The 22,204-nt window shown below is 38.7% G+C and overlaps 1 protein-coding gene across 7 annotated transcripts in view; it reads right to left on the minus strand.

The window, feature by feature from the left end:
- si:dkey-237h12.3 (teneurin-3) overlaps positions 1-22,204 on the minus strand; it is a 146,949-nt gene that overhangs the window by 119,684 nt on the left and 5,061 nt on the right. For all 7 annotated transcript variants that reach the window (XM_039812705.1, XM_039812704.1, XM_039812703.1 and 4 more), the window contains exons 2-3: positions 13,260-13,739; positions 10,763-11,038 (exon numbers count right to left, since the gene is read on the minus strand). In XM_039812705.1, coding sequence (XP_039668639.1) covers positions 10,763-11,038; positions 13,260-13,530 — 547 coding nt within the window. In that variant the 5' untranslated portion in view covers positions 13,531-13,739. The remainder of the gene's footprint in view (positions 1-10,762; positions 11,039-13,259; positions 13,740-22,204) is intronic.

A 22,204-nucleotide genomic window follows, 5' to 3' on the forward strand; every position in this document is an offset into this window, starting at 1 on the left:
CGGTTTGCCCTTATTGACATGCAAATTTATTCTGCAAGACACTCCAAAGTCTAATCAAATCATCCACTCTGTAGGGGGTAGCTGTGGTGGGAGTCAAAAGTTTTTCACCATGTGTTCCTGTTGCGTTAATGTGTTCACAAGAACGTGTCTACACACACACAGATATACTCCACCAAAAAGACTAATGGACCGTGGAATGCCGTTTTATTCAATATTAAATACATTAATAAATCAATTAATAAAGCAATACATCAATAAATTAATAAATTAATAAATAAATACATAAATTAATAAATATGCCTTTGAAATACATCATGAAATAAATAAATGAGGCAATAAATAAATAAATAATTAAATATATGTAAATATCCATATATAAATGAATCAATTAGTTAAATAAATATATTAAAAGGTTTTATTTTTACTTATTTTATGGTACTTTTATTTCACAAGTCCACATTTATTTATTTCAAGAGACTTTTATTTAAAAAATCCACATTTATTTATTTCCGTGGACTTTTATTTATTAATGCCACATTTATTGATTTCCTTCTCTATTTATTTCCAGTTCTTATATGCTGTGACAGGGCGCATAGCCACCATCACGGTAGCGATGCGCTACCTATTTCATTTCTCAAAGACTGAGTGTAAAGGTTGCCTGTTTGTCTAGTGTGTTAATATGTTCTGTTAATTATCACACTGTTTTCAAATCATCTATTAACCTAGCCATTCATCAAATTCCCCACAGTAATCCCGTAGCTTTCTTGTGCACATATTTAACATCCAATACTGCGGTGATTTATATGCTACAGCAACAACCATCAATACATCATTCTCTTATTGTTTGAAACCATGCCATTTACTTAACAAAGATGGCCGTTTTAATAACCACGCAACACATATGTCTTCGTTAATTACGTGTTTGTTTATCGAGCTTAAAAGGTAGCATAGTGTAACATATCATCTTTGTGACTTACCGGCGTCTCATCTTTGTGTGTAGAAAGTATGGAGGAAATATTTATTCATAACTCAAATTGAAAGTCCAAAGAGAAATTGAAAGTCCAAAGAGAAAACAAAGCAAGATGAAATTAAAAATATTATTATTTTTTTTTTAATTTTCCATTTGGCTTTGGCTTTTGAATTTAATATTTGGCTTTTGAATTTCAATTTATCATTGGCTTTTAATTTTCATTTAATATTTGGCTTTTGAATTTCAATTTAACATTGGCTTTTAATTTTCATTTAATATTTGGCTTTTGAATTTCAATTTAACATTGGCTTTTAATTTTCATTTAATATTTGGCTTTTGAATTTCAATTTAACATTGCCTTTTCATTTGGACTTGACACATGTCAATGTAAATGAGGAGGCGTGGCCCAAAGTCTGGTGGGAGGGTCTGAAACGAAAGGGGTGCAGAGGCACCTTATGAGCAGCAGGGGGAGCTGACTGCTGAGGAGCATCTGTCTGCAGCTTCACCGCTAGGCTGGCTTGGCCTCTTGTTCCACATGATAGAAAATAATGATGTAGGCTAAACACAAACGACATTTCATGCAACAACCGTGAAGTTTTCATGTAGTTACTATAATTGGGCCCGTGTTAGTGAGGACTACATTAGGACTGTATTTAAAGCTGATTCTGGTTCCCAACTTCTCCCTAGGTGTGTCTGTTTAAAACACTCTACACAGTTAATTTATCGCATAAAAAAGTCTCAGAAGTGAATTTAGTGGTGAAAAAGCAGATGGAAATTGTAAGAAGTTTCCAGTTGTTTGCTGCTGCTAATATGGCAAACTCCAGATCTAGATTATAGAATCGATATTTTTTTTTTTTATAATTTCTGTCTGCTTTTTCACCACTAAATTCACTTCTGAGACTTTTTTATGTGATAAATTAACTGTGTAGAGTTTGAATATGGGCAGTTTTACAAACGTTGATGGCCAACTGCACATTTTCTCCGATGTTGTCAGAAGCTTCAGTCTGACGGGACAGCCAGCTGGTGGCGGCCGGGATCGCCTCCCTGCTGGCCGGCCAGTGATGCTTACAGACACCGCTGTTAGCTGGAAGTCTGAAAAAGTACACGGGCTGTACAAAAGGCCGTCAATCAGGAGTGATTGTTGTGAGTACATGTTGGAGAATAGCGCGGAGACCACCCGGAGAAAAAAGTGAGAGAAAGAAAATGGAGAGGTCGCAGTTCGGACGATGACTATCCGGTTGAGATTGTGTGCGTCCTCGAGATCTGACCACACACAAACACACGTAGCAGAGCTACCCACACCCATGTTCCTACTGTTGCTTAATTAAATAAAAAATAAAAAGAGAGAAGTTGTCTCCGTCCGTGTTTTAAACAGACACACCTGGGATGATGTTGGGAACCAGAATCAGCTTTAAATACAGTCCTAATCTAGTCCTCACTAACACTGGCCCAATTATAGTAACTACATGAAAACTTCACGGTTGTTGCATGAAATGTTGTTTGTGTTTAGCCTACATCATCATTTTCTATCATGTGAAATAAGAGGCCAAGCCAGCCTAGTGGTGAAACTGCAGACAGATGCTCCCCAACAGTCAGCTCCCCCTGCTGTTCATAAGGTGCCTCTGCACCCCTTTCGTTTCAGACCCTCCCACTAGCCTTTGGGCCACGCCTCCTCATTTACATTGACATGTGTCAAGTCCAAATGAAAAGGCAATGTTAAATGGAAATTCAAAAGCCAAATATTAAATGAAAATTAAAAGCCAATGTTAAATTGAAATTCAAAAGCCAAATATTAAATGAAAATTAAAAGCCAATGTTAAATTGAAATTCAAAAGCCAAATATTAAATGAAAATGAAAAGCCAATGTTAAATTGAAATTCAAAAGCCAAATATTAAATGAAAATTAAAAGCCAATGTTAAATTGAAATTCAAAAGCCAAATATTAAATGAAAATTAAAAGCCAATGATAAATTGAAATTCAAAAGCCAAATATTAAATTCAAAAGCCAAAGCCAAATGGAAAATTAAAAAAAATAATAATATTTTTTATTTCATCTTGCTTTGTTTTCTCTTTGGACTTTGAATTTCTCTTTGGACTTTCAATTTGAATAATGAATAAATATTTCCTCCATAAGAAAGGAATGTTTGCCCGCGGTTGTCGGGTTTAAATGACGCTATGACTTTCAGGGCAACAGGAAGTGACCCGGAGTTTGAGTAATTCATTTATTAGCCGTCAATATATCTTGGCGGTATTGTCAAATTTTAACTTGAATCCTATAAATAATTCTGTGAATTTTTAGCTTCATAAATATACAAATTTTGGCTGTTTTAAGCTTTTATTGTCTACTCACCTGAGCCACCCATGTATTGTACTGTTGTGTTGGTATGTTCCAATTCCAGTGGCGGGCTTCAGGCCTATATAGACTAGCAGCTTCAGTTGCTCGAGAGAGCTTTAGGGAGTAGGACGTAAGTCTCTTGTATGCTCTCAGAGTAGTAACGAATAGTGACTGGTTCAAAGGTCAATTTGTAAACAGCTGTATGTATAATTTGACTGTTTTCGCCTCTAATTTTTATATTATTATTCTTGCCTTATTGGCCTTAATTGGATACATTTTAAAAATCCCATCTTTTCAACCTCATTTCCGACTTCTCCTGAGTGTTTCCACCCACTCACTACTTCTCATCCACATCTTACCCTACACATCAGGGGGCGTGGCTATCTCTCACATTCAGAACGAAGCCGTGGGCAAAAAAAGGCTGCCGAAGTGTGAGTGGGGACATAATGGAAGACATCGGTGGGCTCTGAGATAACATGCTATCATTAGGAGATCAAATCGATCAACATGTTTTATCAGCAAATACTATTTTGGCACATACTGAAGAATTTTTGGAAATACTAAGTGCTCGACGACAAAGTTTTAAATTGTTTAAGACAATGGAAGATGTCCAAGTCCAAGAAGTCAACATTACCGCCTGTGGATATTCCAGGTGACATGCTGGCTAACTTTGTGTTGTCCGGTCTATCAACCTGTCATCCAGCACGATTCAGAGGAGATTGGCCAAAGAAGGCCTTAGGTGAGTTAACTTACTTATTGAGCTAAAGAGTAGGCCATGGTGGGCAAAAACATTTATAATACAGGCCGCATTTTACCCCCTCTTACGGGCTGTGGTAGTAGCCATATATCGCTAGATATAGGTGGACAAATTCATTAACCCAGCTGCTGTTTTAATCACTGCGGATTGACACAACATTAGCTGAGGCGTTGTTAAGTGAGCTAGCGAGCAATCGGCTGCTCTAATTCATATTAAACTGAACATTTCCGTTGACGGTGAAGTGAGACACGGTGAATGGGACTTCTTTGGGACCATTTATGTGGAAGTTTCTGTCCTCATTCATCTCGTTTCCTTCTTGCACAGGCACTGCAGTTGACACACCTGTAAACACGATGTTATATAAAATAAACAAATACAGAAACGTCCACATAAATAGTCCCAAAGAAGTCCCATCGGTGGTCAGTTTGGTATTTGCTTTAATGAAGGTTCAAATGTCACTGACCTTTGCTCTGCATAGAAACAGGGCGCTGACCTCCTCCAGGCTTTCCAAACTGCTCCAAAATAGAAACCAGAATTTTTTTCACAACACTGATGAGCGCAACACCTGCTCTGACACCTCGGCACGTCACCGGCGTATCCCACATCCCCTGTCACCCCGAGCACTAACAATGTGAGCACTTAACCGGTGACAGTGGCAGCAAGCAGGGAAGCGATGACAATAAATTGTGCCAGTCAAAGCGCGCCTCCATTTCTTGACGAGGCACAAGATGAAGCTCACACACCTTCCCAGCTCCTATTAACAAATGATGAAACAGTTTTCTCTGCCAGTCATGGAGTGTTCTTCAAAAAACATCACAGATGGCCAGCCCTTTTGACCAGGAAAAAAAACTCTCTGATATCTGTTATTTATTCCTTCTGTGGTCGGCTTGTGCCATATTGAATTATGAAAGTAGCGAGGGAGGATTTCTGCCTGCTACGATCAATAGGCTGATTTCACTGTCACAATACAATGCGCAGATCTGAGACAGGAGTTTGACAGATGGCGTGTCACCTTTGTCAGCGTGACGTCCCGAGAGTGTGTGAATTTGTGCGTTTGTGTGTGTGTGCGTGTAAATGTCTGCACTTTTGCTTGATTTTTTTCTTATCTTAGAGAGATACAGTGTGAGAAACAAAGTCAGGTATGCGAGTGTGTGCGGGCACGTGTGTGTAGACAGGAGAGAGAAAGAGATGCAGAGTGAGAGAACACGAATTTGTGCACATAGAGAAGCATGTTCGAGGGTCTCTGATACGCTTTCAAACTCCCACCCAAAAAGCCTTTGGTGCTTTCTGTGCTACAGCACACTTTGCTTTGACTCCTCTACTGATTTAATTAACCTTTTACTGGCACTGTTCACACAATAAACCAGTGAGCTATACTCAACTGTTAAATGTGTATGACTGCAATGTAGACCTGTGACTTGGACAAATGGAAATAATCTTCTGATACATCCCCCTCGCAAACATGGCAGCAAAGACATTTAAGGGACTGCTGCAGCCACACCATGAAAACATCAAAAGGGACACACTTTTTTTTCTCTAAGAAATGACTTTGGACAGAAGGTGCAGGCCAGAGCAAGTGATTCTTTTTTAACGAAGGATGACAGGCATCACAGTGGAGGTCCCTTTCTCCTAACCAGGGGTCAGCAGACGCCAAGCCCCTCAAACAAACAATAAACCCCATGTGTTCGGTTTATACAGCCGAGGACGGCTGTCACAATGTACTGCAGTGCTGTAGCTGCAGTACCTGACAAGTCAGTGCGCGCTTTTTCACACCCTATTAGGAATACAACTCAACTGGGCCATGCTGTGTTTCTGTTTGGTGCAGTCATTCATGTTTTATGAGGGGTATAATATTGATTCTAAAGGCAGCACAGTCAACGTTAGGTTAAAAAACAAAAACAAATGTTCACTTTTACACAGAAGCTATACGTTGTCCTGAAGGCCTAAAATATGAATATTGATATCATGACAACCCTTGAACTTATAATGCTTAAACTATAATAATTTAATATTAAAACATTAAAAATACATTGCAGGAAAGCGCTATAGTGGCCTGGTAACTGCAGAATGGTGGCCCCAGCTGGAAGCTTCTGCCCGACTGTTGGCTTTGTGACAAAGTGATATGTTCACTTTTTTATACCAGGATATTTTCTGCCCTAATTTAAAATGTATCGTCCGTGTTTGTTACCAGAACTGGAAGTACAGCACCGCTAATGATAGAGTTCACATGTGTTTTTTTTAAAGCAATAATGGGTTGACAAAATGGCATTCCATCTATTTAAGAGCAGAAGTGCATGGTTAGTATGGTTTCCATTTTCTAAGACATTCAAACAAATTCCACTGACAGCTGCTCGCCTGCTCACCGCATGGAACTGAAATACCCAAGGACGTTAAGTGACCCACATTCTACCCCATGAAGTACAAATAATGCTTTAGAAAAGACAGAGGTCACCTTATTTTTTATTTTTTTATTTAATCTTTATTTATCCAGGTAAGTCGATTGAGAACAAATTCTCATTTGAAATGACAACCTGATCACATTCACACAGTTCCACATTCATGCCTGGAAGTTGCCCAGTACAACCACAGTCTGATCTGCTGGCCACTGAGCAGCTCCACTGAGTAGCTCCACTGGAGCGGTTGGGGTTAAGGGCCTTGCTCAAGGGCACCTCAGTGGCGGTAATGAAGGAGGGACATGCGCTGCTCTTTATCACTTTCCCAAACCCAGATTTTATCCTGTCGGTCTGGGGATTGAACTGGCGACCTCCCGGTCACAAGCTTGCTTCTTTAACTTTTAACCATGCCTACAACCACTGCCAATGAAACCAGTTCAGTATTCAGATTGGTATTTCCATCTGTAACTAGTGATTGTAAAGCACCTCGTTTCTATCCTCTTTCTGTCATTAAAAATATGGGAATTACATTTTCCCCATTACATTTTCTAAACGAAAAAGGTTCCAAATTACTTAAAAACTATTTCTGAAAACTGTCTGGGGCACCATTGAATTCAATTAATGTTATAACTCCATAAAAATGCATTTCACAAAATGCAGACATAATTAATCAATTGCATGAAGGAACTATATTATACTGTCACCATATGAATGGGCTGTATTTGGATAACTGTTTTTTTCTAATGTTCAGCAGTCAACATGCTTTCAAAAATTCTGACTGATAAAAACTGGAGACTTTAACTTTAGAATTTAATTTACAGTTGTCTCACTTCAACTGCTCAGGGCAAACATTTATTTTTTTCAAATCCTGGTGCTACTTCTAGCAGAGTTGCGCTCCCTACAGACATGAAGTTCTCAGCGCTATTGTTAGACAAAACAGGAAGTGAGAAAATGCTGTGCTTTTTTACATACAGTCTGTGTGCATGTATGTGTGGGTGTGTGTTTGTACTGTATAAGATAAGCTATGACTGCCAGGTATAGGAAAGCGAGGAATTAAATAATTCTGCATTGAGGAGAAAAGAACAGAGTTTATTTTATTTATTTTGTATTAATGTTCAATCACTGTAAGCTTGGCTATATTTAAAAGAAGAAATTATGAGTAATATATGATATATTTTTTAGATATATTTTTAGAAGTTTTATGTCATTCATGTGCTTAATAATAAAGGGGAAATAAACAATAAATAAATAAATATATTTTGAAGGCGTAGAACAATTAAGGCTCTGTTGTTTCTTTGGTCAATGCAAGCTATGCTTTATACTGTTCATGTGGTAATTACTATATATGTTAACAGGATGGTGACATATTGAGTTATACCAAGACTTCTTTGGATCACATTGCCATTCTTACAGCTACAAAACCAATAAAAGGGTTAAACACTTAATCAATCAGTTTTGTTTTCAAGGGATTCTAGCAGGGGATTATCTTAAGTGTAAAATCACTGGAAGCTGCTTAACAGATCTCTTATTTAAATTGTATTCCTACTTCTTAAAATAAAAATCCGACAACTTCATGTTATGTCATAAATAATCTGATATAAATGGTTATATCATAGGGCCAATATAATGTGATTAGGGGCTTGGCCTTTAAAAAAACTTATTACACCAGAGAGAAATAAAAATATTGGATATAAAACATTTTTGAAAAGTTGACACTTGATCTTAAAAACAATTGACTGCACAGAACTTAACTGGCAGCTCTTTCACTGGCTGGTTCCTCTTTATTCCAGAAAAATCAAAAAATATACTTTAGTTAACATGTTGGTGCCAAAATACAAATGTATCATTTCAGAAAAGAACCACTCTTATTCTGTCTCTGTGGCTGCACTCAGCAAGCTACATGGCAACCCTAGGTTCCTTTTGAGTATATGAGAATAAGAGGTGCACCTCTTATTCTTTGATCACGAAGGTTAACATCTTCTCAGATGCCATGCTCTGTGAATGTGCTGAGGCTTTGGTACTTGTCTGTGTTGAAACAGTCTGTAGAACAGAGCGAATTAGAATGAAATATTGAGTTCATTTATGAATAAGTGGGGCTGAACGGCCCCTTGTCGGAGCTTCTGCATGCATATTCAGTTGATGGAAACCTTTGGATGGGTCATTTCTCTTAGCTGCTTCATTAAATAGTGAAAGTCAAAAGTGCAATGCCTCCTGACAAAAAAATAGACCAAGATCTATAGAGGTGGAACAGTGAGCAGGGCTTTTCTTTGCTCCGGCTAAAAATCTAGATGACAAAAAGGACTTGGGCTTGTTCACATTGTTCTTCCTACTGTACTCTTTTTAGCACATTAAAATGATGTGCAGTTAAAAACAACAAAAAGAGCAAAACATAAAGTTAAATAGTTGTTAGATGTTTTTGCTTTTGTAAGATTAAAAAAAGTAATGGCACCTGAGATAAAGATCTAGCAGGTATTGATTATTTACCCTATAATGAAACTAATTGAGACAATAGCGAGTTAGACAAAGTCCCAGTGGGACGTTGTACTAACTACAGCCAATCAGCAGCAGCTTCTTGAGATGTTTCCAAAAGAAACTCCAGAGGGGCGTAGGGTGGTGTGTGTGTGTGTGTGTGTGTGTGTGTGTGTGTGTGTGTGTGTGTGTGTGTGTGTGTGTGTGTGTGTGTGTGTGTGTGTGTGTGTGTGTGTGTTTGTGTGTTCTCATGCAGTTTAAGTGGTGGGGGCAGGTGCATTCAAAGCTCAATAGAGAACCCATTGAAGCCAGAAAAGCTACGTTGTCTTAGAAAAAAAAGCAACGACTTGTTATTTGGGTTTGTGCTTGGCATGTACAACAACAAATATGACTTGAGTGAAGCGCTAAGGAGGTGAGGGTTATGTTTACCAGCACCTCTGTGGTTAGGCTGAGCTTTTTGAGACTCATAAATGTATACATACAGTGTATTGCGCCAAAGCAAAGGCCAGACACTGGAACAAATGCATGGGTTTGGATTCTGATGGCATTTTGAAAAGGTAAAAGACTTACTCAGCTCCCCACCCCGGAGAGACAATCTCACTATGATGAATACTGCCATTAAGAAAATGACTTGTCTCAAATGTCAGACTGTAGCCAATGTTTTCAGAATAAAAATTGATAGAACATGGACACGAGACATTTTTCTTTCTACCCTGTCTTTAATGTTCTTGCCAGGAAAGTGTAATCAACCCTAATTATTTTAACTGCCTGCCACTCTTTGAGATCATCGCTTTCTTAAAAATAATTAGAGTTTTACATTTCATGTGTTTTAATGATGACGGCTCACACGATGATGATGAATGATGTATAATATCAGGAGCACTCAACATCAGAGAATACATTTTAAATCTTTACACTAAAACATATGAAGCTGAGAGGATACGTTCAAATGGTAAATGGACGTTGAATGTAGCGCCTTTCTACCTTACCGGACAAAGCGCTTTAAAATTTGCCTCTCATTTACCCATTAATACACCGATGGTGAATGACAGGGGGGAAATATTACTGACTTAAAGCATATACTGAAAAACATAATGCAGAAAGAAAAAATTACTGTTGAAAACCAGCACTAAATGTCTCTTTAAAGTATTTTAGTAGATAAAGAGATATAAAGGTTTTTCCAAATTGCTAACTTTACAGGAAGTCACAAAACAAACAAGGTAACATAAGTAACGTTTATAAAAGTCTACATTTAACAACAGTACGGATATGCAGCTACCTTATATACATTGACACCGTTTGACGCAACAAAGATTTGCCCTCTTCAAACAGAGAACCCAAATCCTCTGTCTCAGGTTTCCAGCATGATCAAATTTGCACTTCAAACCATTGTACCCATAATCAGCTATTGTGCATGGCCAGTCAACCACTGCAGAATTTCTAAGCAAAGTCTCAGACTTGAGGCACACAAAGCTATCTTTGATTATACGCTAGCCCATGGGGAAATTTTATCAAACTCCTTTGCTTCCTGTGGAGAAGGACCAGGTGACTGGGAACTGCTCAATCGGAAGGCCAAATTCTTTTTTCCGCATGCAGCAAGGATTCACGCCTTTGATCCAACGAAAGGCAGCTGCATATACCTCTCCAGATACCAGCCCAACCAATCGCGCCTCCACTTCCTTCCACCAATCAGGGCCTTGTCTCCAGCGACAACCATAATCCAACCTACTGCTGCTTTTTCTACACACAGATTTCTCCCCTTTGAAAAGCGATGAAAGCGTGATCCGCAAACAAATACGCATTTTAAGATAAAAGAATGAAAAGTGTGCCCTACTCACCCATCTCATTGTCCGATTTATTGTCCATTTCCGTGTCAGTGAGTGTGAGCGCTGAGTTAGAGCGACTGGAGAGGCATGAATCCTGCCCAGACTTTGGCCCCGTTCCCCAAAGAGTCATGGTACGTTCCGGTGATACAGGTTCATGGTTTTCTGTAACGACCGGCCCTCTGGAGTAGCTGCTGAGTGGGTGGGAGAGGCCCGTCTCAGGGCAGAGTGCCAAGCCTCTGCGAGCCGATGGCTCACAGAAACCGAGTTGCCTCAGCGAGAACGTCTGCCCTGTGAATGATAGAAATTGTAAAGTTAACAAACCAATCAACAACACGGTTAATGGCCAAGAACAGGGCTACTTAAAAAAAAAAAAAAAACACTTTACCTAAGAGGTAGAAGGAGAGGGGGTAATTGTTGAATTAAAGCCTTAACAACATCCTCCCACACTCATCAACTTATCAAGATGCTCAAAAGCATTTTCTTTAACCCGAATCACAGTGCAGCTCAAACTAGATTTTTGTAATAAGGTGAGCTTTTTAAGAGGACTGACTTTGATTACACATTTAAACCTGAAACAAATCACCTAAAATCCAGCGTCTTGTGTCCATCTACACATGTGAAAAAATAAAACATTATTAATTCTTATCAGAAACTGTTTTCAGACACTGCCTGTTTCAAATCATTACCATAAATCTTGTGTCTGTTTCACATGGAATTACTTGAGGCTCTGGTGTTCACTGGAAAATAAATATAAAATAGCCTGCAAAGCCTTCAAAGACACTGCGGCATCTAAGGAAAGATAAACTAAATTTAAGATGCAGGAATATTGCCAATAAACAAAAATATCTCATGTTGACCTCATTAGAAAGCTACGGAACTAACGTGGAACTATCCCTAATATTGTGGTAAATGTTATTAACCTGAAACTGAAGTTATTGTAGATAAAACCTTCTTATTCTGTATTTTCACGTAAATGTATTTTAGGTGTAAATGACAGCAAATAATAATCGAAAAGCAGACATATTTAACATTTATTCACTTACATAACAGAAACCATTGGTACTGCACTTTTATAATCAATAATGTTTTTTTTACGATTGACAGACGTGTCAACACTGTTAAAACTCCCCAAAAATAAATGCTGCACAACGTAAAAAAAAAAAAAAAGATGTTCATGATGATCTGATATCAAGTATGAGGTCACAAAGTGAGTGAATTTTGTATTTCCCCTCGTAATGTCCCTTTGTAATGTATTTCGTGTTGTTGGAAATGGTGCAGAAAAACCCTTTCAAAGTAAGTGTACCACACCAGAAAATGAAGATGTCTGAAAATGTTAAAATGCTACAGAAAGCAGATTTCTTCACATTAAAATCCATATCATTTAAAATGATCATTAGATAAAGACATTTTCGTACACCAACACACACACACACACACACACACACACACACACACACACACACACACACACACACACACACACACACACACACACACACAGAACAGATAACGTAGCTACACTCATTTGCACAAAATATGTTCTTTTTCCACTACCAGATGAATAACATTAAATCTGACATTAACTGTGTCGATGTTAGAAACAGTCGTTGACACTAAATGCCCAGATTATAAAAAGTTATAAAGAAAAATAGTATTCTTCCCACAACTTCATCATTATCCTATTAATTCTGAAATGGACACCAATTAGCACCAAGAAAATGTAAGGGCGTAATGGATCCATTTTTTAATTGCAATCCTATGAGCCAAAGGAGTGCGATAAAATAGAATAAACTGCTCAAACTTTTTTTAATTACAGAAATTAGAGCAGTTTCTAACAGCCAATTAAAGCATAGGGTTATTTACTGAACATTTTCAATTTTTTCTTTCATTTTTTTACATTGTCCAGCAGGGTATGAACATTTTAGGAGGTCAGAGTAACCCACTGTATCCCACCTACAGTAATGTTAATTTTCTCTGAAAGTATCGGGACATTGAACTAAATTGGACCTTTGTTTGACATCATCTAATTGTGTTTACCACTGTCTAGCATCCTGGCATCATACAGTTATTTCTTGTCAACCTTGCACAGAATAAGTGGAGGATAGAACTGCAAAATGGTAGAATTCAAATAAATAAATCCCAGCATCCATGTTTGTTTCCTAATGATGTTTCACACTGGTAAACATTAGTAAATGAACATGCATATAAGGATTTTGTTGTTTGTCATATTTATAAGACAACAACTAACTATAATCTCAGATTTATCGTCACATTTCCTCTTCAGAATTGGAGAGAATAATCCCAATTAATTAATACAGACATTTCTAACTACTAATCATACTATATTTTGTAGCCAAGGTCAGCAAATGGATAATCTGGGCTTTCAAGTTAAAGATAATTGTCTTCTACTTCTCTACGTCAGCTACAATAACCACACCACTTAGCTCATAGTATAGAGATGCGTCTGACAAATATTGAACAGTCCGAGTAAACATTTGCTCTCGCTAACCTGGCCTGCTGTACTCTGCGCTTTCCTTGTGGACCATCTCCTTGACTCTGCCTCCAAAGAGCATTCGTGAAGGGTCATGGTCAAAGGCCTGGAGCGTTTCGCTGGAGCTGTAGGATTTCTGAGTGGGCACGCGGCAGGCTCCCTCCTCCCGGTCAGCAGAGGAGGCGGTGTAACAGCGCTCCCGATCCTTGTCTCTCTCGCAGTATCTCTCTCGGTCTCTCTGGCTCTTGGACAGTGAGCAGAAAGGCCGCTGCTCCCTCACCCGTTCCATGCTGCCTGCATGCTGGGTATCCCAACTCCCTTCCCTTCACCACCGCCGCTCTCCTGAGAGACTCGCCACTGGATTATTTCACTCTTTTCTCCCCTCCTCCTCTTCCCTCCTCCGGGTGTGACTCTGTACCGATTTCCCGAACTCCCCTCCCCACTTTTTGACCTCTGTCGGCCTATTCTTCAGTCCATTGAGGCTTCCACCCCCTCTACCTGGAGAAAGAGAGAGAGAGAAGAGGAAAGGAATGAAGGAGCTCAGATAACACTAATCCATCTGCTTCATCTTCAAAAGTACACACTTATCCCCTTCTAACTGCCCCACCCCCACTGCTACTTCACCATCCCTGAAACCTCACCCGTGAACTCTTGTCATACATGACTTCCCTTCTTAAAAAGGAGCATCACCTCCTTATTCTGCCTGCTTAAGCCTTCAAAATCAAGTTCATTTTCACTGCGTTGAGTTAAAACGTATGCGCATTTTTCACATCAAGCTAAATCAGTTTGACTAAAACTAGTGCCAGTTTCACCCAATAATATTTTTAGGAGTGAAAAGTCTTTGAAAGCCTTTCAATTTCCCCCATGACGATAACCTAAAACGAACATCCACCGAGTGTCAGATGCTGGTTAAATGACGGGTAAATCAATACATCACGGTGGCATGTGACTTTTTGACACATTCACATCATGCTTTAATTTTTTATTTAAACTGTAGATCTCATATTTCACACGGAATTACAATGTTGACCCATGATGCAGTATGCATGTTAACCAAGTGTCAGATTCTGCACACAGAGCAGCAATGATAACAAGGGAGATGACATATTTAAATGAAAATGCATATGTAACGGATAGGTTTTTGTGTTTACCAGCCTGTGACATAGTGAAAAAATCAAAGGGTTGGTTTGCCTAAATTATGAATTTAGATTTATGTCTGAGAGTTCTGCATCCACCCCACTATAATGGAGGTGAATCATATGTATGTGTTTTGTGTCTTTGCTACTCTCAGTAATCCACAGAATAGGCAGGCAATACTTTTCAAAGGATTATTTCCTAAATCGAAAGTAGGGCTGCACTTTGAGGAAAATATGTGATAACGTTGAATATTGCGATGATATTATTTGCAATAAAAAATAGATATTAAAGTAGGGCTGGGCAATATATCTATGTTATATGGATATCGTGATATGAGACTAGATATTGTCTTGGATTTTGGATATTGTAATATATTAAGTGGTTTTAAAGGCTGCATTACAGTAAAATTATGTAATTCTCTGAATTTACCAGACTGTTCTAGCTGTTCTATTATTTACCTTTACCCACTTAATGATTATATTCACATTATTGAAGATTATTTTTCTAAAATCTAATTGTGAAAATATTTTGTTAAAGCACCAATAGTCAACCCTACAATGTTGTCGCAGTATCAACGAGGTAGTTGGTCAATATCGTGATATCTGATCTGATTTCTGACCTTTCTGCTGCTTTAAGTATACTGCTAAAATACAACAAATTGCTAGATAAACTATTAAACTTAAATGACAGTTCCAACATTATTTTATCGAACAATTTGAACATTGTACTGAACGCAAAAAGCAATTAAATAATTATAGTTAAATTTTCTTCTGATACTCTCTTTCAGTTAACTCAAAACGTATATTTTGCAATGTATCCCGGTCTTTCACAATGTGTTTATCGCACAAGACATCGCAATGACGATAAATGTTCAGCCCTAGTTAAGTCGTTCCACCAAAACTACCTGCATGGCTAGATACCACCAGAGGTAAGTAAGAAAATACCATTATTTTTGTAATGTGGGTGACATTGCAGAACACATATGATTCCAGTTTGTAATTGTATACTAAACAAAAGCTCTGATAAGTTAAAAGACATAATTCTATAATAAATGTATACCTGTACAGTAAACGTTTGTGGTGAAAGGGTTGGATGACCCAAATTATGAAGAAAAAAAAATACAGTACATAAACAGTCCATGACAGCTAAATATTTATGTCACACAGGCCCATGACCCAGCTTTGTATGCCAATCTCCCAGTTTGCACTAAGTATGCGCATAACAAAGTATGTGTATCACATTAGACAACAACACCTTTTTTGGGTCTGTGCATGCAAACATTAGATAGATCAGTGTTACAATCTTTAACTTTTTGGGAATATAAAGAAAACACTCACAGATGGAGACAGTGCTCTAAAATGTGGACAAGCGGGATGAGAATGTGACTGATCTGGAAAAAATCCTTGAGTGGAATGTGGATGGGAGCCCTGATGTGTCGGAAGTGTTTATTACCAGCCATTTTCCACTGCCTCCTGACACACACTCACATTCACACTTGCCACACCACACTTTCATTTCTCTCTTGGCTGAGCTGTAAGACTAGAGTATCAGACTCCTTCTTTCCCCAAATGATCAAAACCTTCCAATGAAGCCAGGATAGCATACTGTCGCTCTGCGAGGAAGCACTGGCCCCAGAGAGACTTCCCAAAAAACTGAAGCAGTCGCGGGTGGAGTACAGGATGCAGGGATAATGAAAATTGTGAGCTGTTCTAGGCCTCTTCAACTTATTTTTTTCTCCTTTTCTCTCTAAGAGTTGCTGGATATCATTCTGTTCCCCCGATGGGCTGAGATGCAATCAGTGACACACTCTCTTGTAACCCTGACACTCAACTCTCAACACTACACAACACACACACACACACACACACACACACACACACACACACACACTTAACGATGCCACAGGACATTTCACTCACATCTAATCACTTTCAGGAAATTGTACACACCCGTCCAGATTGGCAGATTAATGTACAGGATGAGTACAAGCGGACACGCCCAGAAGCCTCCCTGATTACGATCCCCCTCTTCTTTATGGACTTGTAAAGAGATTCACCGTCTGAAAAATAGCTAATACTACAAGTCTTACCCGCTGAGCTGCAAGCCCCCCACTATAGGAGGAATTGGATTTGTGCCCTTGAGTGACCAGGCATGTCCCCATATAAACATTTATGCTTTACTCCGAGGACCTGAAGGTGCCATCTTTTTCAGAGCTCATCAAAGTGTCCTGCCTGTATACAGGCGATGCACATGGGGACACTATCAGGATACAAGAGAGACATTCATGGTAGTTTAAATTATGTACAAAAAGGTCATAGAGGCTCTTGGGGGGAATACTATTGTGTTTCTGCAGGCTTTAAGTTTCAAACGTTTTAACTACTAGTATAAACTTAAGACTCCTTTAATCAGGGAAGTATAAAGGCCAGTCTGTCTTGCCTTGATTATGCTAAATCTGCCTCTAGTAAGCCTACTGAGAGTACACACTAATGCACACCAATCTGTAAAAAGAGACACAAAAGTAACGTGAAGATGTGTCTTATTAAATTTGAAGAGAATCTTTTCTTGGTAAAATGATGAATTCTTTAGTAAACCTGTGTTCCTTGTTTTAACTTTTTACGGTATCACTCACTTCTACGTTCCCTTTTACTTTTGATCATGCAGTTTAATCAGGACAGTCAGTCACCCGTGACCACTCAGTGGAACAGTCGACACTGCAAAATTAGTGCCGCACCGAGATCCTCTGGCGAGCCAGTGAGGCACGGAATAAAACAGTTCATGATCTACGCGGCGCAGCTCCACACGTCTCAACGACTCCCATGCCAGTTGAGTACAGTGCCCCTGACGCCTGCTACTGTCCTACACCCCTGCACTTTTTTGAAGCATAGACCATAAACCATCTGTATAATATGGTGTGAAGAAATGGTGTCCAAGACAATTGGCTCTTTAGGGCAGTTGGAGAGGTTTCAAGGATCGAAGTGAGATTTACTTGTTTCATGTCTGATATTCAGTTATTCATCAAAGCTGAGAACAGGTGTGTTTTATGCTTCCAACTGGTTATTTGGAATGGATGACCAAAAGGGAGGGCAACATTTTAAGATGTCCTGGAACCAATAAGTAGTTTTATTCAAAATTAATTAAAAGTAGCAACTTGTAGGCTTTAGATGCTATTCATCAAAACGAAAGGCTGATTTTGATGCTTCAAGCAACAATGACCAAGAAGAAGAGTCCCTTTCCAGGCAGTGCCGAATTGATTAGTCAGTTGACAGAAAATTAATCAGCAACTGAGTAAACGTTAAAAAGTTATTCATCAAGGACAAATTCCATTTATTCTCTGGCTCTAGCTTCTTCAGTGTGATGGAGTGATGATTTGTTGCTTTTCTCAGTTTTATATGAATTGTTAATTTAATATAGTTGGTTTTTTTGAGTGTTGGTTGAACAAAAATAATTTGATGATGTCACTGGGGGCTTAGGGAACTTGTAATGGGTGTTTTCTTTTCAATTTGTTGACATGTTATAAGCAAAGTGATCAACAATGACAGAAAAAAAAAAGAATCGTTATCTGCAGTCTTATAACAGCCCTATATCAAAAAACTAATGTCTTCGAAAATTAGCGTTTAAAAACCCTAAAAAACATCAAATCTCAACAATTTATCTGCCACAATGAATATCTTTAAGTATTATTTAGTAAAGGTTTATCAGTCAAAAAATCATTTAATCTGCTTCATCACACAGTCCCGATGATCCTGAGGAAGCAGATTAAATGAGTGAGGGTGTGGAGATTAGATTTAATTGATAGAGACCAAAAGAACCCACCGACAGATTCAGATTCAGATTCAAATGTCGCTAAATCCTGATCGGTGCATGGAAGTACATGACATCATGTTTTAACTGAGCCCCGCCTACTTCAAACCAGGTAGAAAAAAGGAAAAAATAAAAGAATAAAGCAATCTCTCATGTGAAATAAACAAACCTGTTCGGAATTTAGCAGGAAATAGCGTGTTCATATAGGAAACCAGGACTCATAGTAAGAAACTGATGGAGAAAATCAGTTTTCAGGGCCTTGAAAGTTATTTATCAAGCAACTGAAATTATTTACTGTCTATATGTCGTTATAAATTGAGCACCTGATTTTGAAAGTCGTTTGAAGACATCAACTTGGGCTACAGGAAATTGTGGACATTTTCTGATATTTTGAACGAAAATAATCACTACTCAGAGCCCTATTTCCAAGATTCTTGGAACGGATCAAGAGTTCTAAGCAAAATGAACCTAATGAATAGGGCTGGGTATGGTTAAAAAAAAATTCAATACCCGTACCGATACCAATATCGTGACTTTGATAGCGGTTCCTAAACGATACTTTTTTTGATACCAATTGTATAAAACAAAAAGAAATTATAAGATTATTATTTATTTTTCAGCTCCTACTACATGACCCCCATCTCTGTGCGTAACGTAAGTTTTTCCTGCCTAACGTTAGACAGCCAATCACAAACATTATTAGATCTCGGTAGAAGCATGCTGCATGCTTATTGGCTCAATGACTCTGATGAGATTTACTCCTTATTAAAATTGGGTATTGAATGACGAGGCATTTTTAGATACTCGATACTTTAGACGCAATTTGGTCGGTGCCTAAAAAGTATTGAATTCGGTACCCAGTCATATTTAATGAACAACTACAATAGCTTAACGTGAGCTGGCACACACTCCTGACTTCAGCACACAAAGCATTTTGTATACCGGAGTAGCCACCGCTGACCAGAATGCTGAAATGGCAACTCTTCACTAAGCCTTTCTTCTGTAATTATATTTCCGCGGAGCTGCTGTACAAGTCAGCACAGATCTCCTGTCAGTGACCTCTGTAAATAGCGGTAATAAAGAGCATACTTGTCGTTGCCGTTGTGTCCCTCCAAGACAATCCACCTGTCACCAAGTGGCCTGGCCCGTCCCCCTTCCTCGCCCCTCCTCATCTTGTTGTTGGCCATTTGCCGGAGCACAGATCAGACGGCTCTTCGCCATGGGGAGTGGTGAGAGTGGTTGATGGAGCTGGTGTAGATCAGGGTTTCTCTCCCTTTAACACAGCTAGCACCTCCAACAATAGCCGCCTCTGACAGCTTTGCATAATTCATCTTGTCGAGTCTCTCTCCCTTTCCTCCTTGACGCTCCTCTCTGCTTCTTCTCTTTCAGTTTCTCTTCAGTTCTCCTTCTTTTTTCTTTTTCTTGCCTCCCGGCGCTTGGTGAAGGGGAGAGGGAGAACCAGGGCAGTGTTCCATCAGATGCTGCCTGTTTCCCCCTGACACCAGTGATTTTGGAGACACAGAAGTGTTTGTCTGCAGCACGTTGCCCAGACTCTGTGAATTCTGGATGCCATCTGAACCAGATTGTGTTCGTTCTTTATCGAGGCTCAATGCCTAAATCCCTTGCTGCAAGGAACTATTACCTAAAAGATACACGACCATCAGAGGCAAGATGATCCATTTTTGAGTAGCTGATCTTTCTATATCCAAACTTTTAGGGGATCTGGTCAGCTCTATTTCCATGTTTTTAACTGAGTTGGATGTGCTTGTAACTATAATTTGAGATTTCTTCATCTTTAAATATGTACATACATGTCATTGCCCATATCAGAGATTGCCAAGTAAAGGGAAAAAGAAAAAAAGAGGGAAAAAAGAGCAACAATATCATAACAGTATTTACTGGCAATTAAACTTCCGTGGCAGCTATATCCTTAGCACACTTGGTGATGGATGAGAATACTACACTCAGTGAGACGCTGAGGAAAGATGATGAAATTCTGCTCCATCCTAAGTCTCCTATCTCAGAATATGATGCAGAATATTCACAAGTGCGATAAAATGATATGAATCTCTGATACAGCCACTTCAGATTATTCCACGCACATGGAGCTTGAGGCTTCATCCCTCATAGTTTAAGCACATTTAGAAGGCAAACAAAGCTACTGTGAAAAACAAATCACCTAAAAAACTGAGCCAAACTCAGTGTTGTTGTTTTTTTTTTCAATTTTCTTGTATGTCACTAATAAACCATACTGGTCAACGTATAATCCTAACCATTTTATTGTTTGCTTTCATTGTCTGTGAATTAAATAATAAAGAAAGGCATCCGTCTGCCAGCGCCAGGATACAACATAATAAGCTGAGCAGAGATGTTCACAAATCCCCTGAATAACCCTTCACCAATGACAGTACGAGTTACATATTCATTGAATTTTAGTGGGAAAACCGCAAGCACAGGCAAATTCATTTTTTTCAAATGTAATTGCTAGTTTTGGACAATATGAATATAAAAAAGCAGGGTTTTTTTCGTCTCAGTATCTCCCTCTATCTCAAATGGTAATAGCAGGTTATTCAGCTCCAACGTTTAACTGTATCCAAGACTACTAAGTATTGAACCCAGCTATTGGCAAAACAGGCGCTTCCTTCCATATCACGCACCCAATTACACCAGACAGACTTAATTCAATGGGCCACAGTTTGCTATTCTCTCAAATAGGTATCACTGCAGTATTATTTCACACGGGGGAGCAAAAGGAAGTAATGATGTACATTCGCTTAATTGAGAATCTTGCAAGACGGTGTCAACAATTGCCATCTAAGGCTTACTCATAATGAATTGACTCCATGGTGTGCAAAAATAAAATCAACTCCACAGACCTGTGGCAAATTACAGACAAATCCATGATTGACCGATTCTTACGGAAATATATTAAATTGTCATATCGCAGCTGCATTGTAATGAAGCTACAGCGAAATCACAATACCACGGAGGGTGATTGAAAGAATAAAATTCACATCATATCCGTCCACAACATAGCTGGTAAAGAAAATGTAATAAATAAAAGATAATGCAGTTATCATATTTATTTACATCAACAGAGGTGCCTTTTTAATTACAAATCTGTCTATCAAATATCAGTCTTGCCTGACGTTCTAACCTGGACATCTGGAGACGTTATTGTATCACTTTTGTAGCCCGTCAACAGAGCACTCAGAGGGTGGCTAAAAAGCATTATTCAAAATACATTTGAAATGCTGCGAGCATACAAACCTGGCTACCAGATAAAAATTCCAACGCAGAGAGATATTCAAAAGTGCTGACATTGGGAGTCATTCAAATGCATCTCACATGATTGTACAACAAACTGGCCCTGCCTGTTTTAGAATGTGCAGGGGGGGGAATATACACAGCAATCAGATAATAGTGGCAGACGACTGAAGGGTATGAAGGAGAGCATCAATACTGCAATGGGAATGTAAGACTCCTGTGCTAAAGTGACTTCTGGAAAATATCAAATCTGACCAAACAGAGACTTCAACCTGCTATTAGAGTTGTACATCTACATAACTGTTGTAAAAGGAATACAAATACCCACTTCCATGATATAAAATTAGAAGAAATACAAATTGCAGCCACACAATGAATAATTGATGAATAAAACAAGCATGTATAAAGTGCAAAATATATATATTTTTTTTTGCACTTTATAGAGAATAATATATTAAGTGTGCTTTCTCTTTAGGCATATGGTGTCACATAAAAAAACACTATACATAAAAAAACTGGAGGGTTTTATTCTCTAGTTGTCAGCATTTTGAGAAGTATGTATGTAGGTCATGATGGCACACTATCAGAATACCGAGAGACTGCAAGCCTTAATGAAGAAACATCAATCTGAAAATTCACCAACATTGCATTGGTTTCTCTACTTCCAGGGGTGAAACTTGGAGCGTCTGTCCTTTAGCGATTGGCTGAGGCCAACTTGTGAATGCACACCGCTCTCCACTGGAAGTCAAAGATTGCTG

Source organism: Perca fluviatilis, chromosome 10 (genome assembly GCF_010015445.1).
Source record: "Perca fluviatilis chromosome 10, GENO_Pfluv_1.0, whole genome shotgun sequence".
NCBI lineage: Eukaryota > Metazoa > Chordata > Actinopteri > Perciformes > Percidae > Perca > Perca fluviatilis.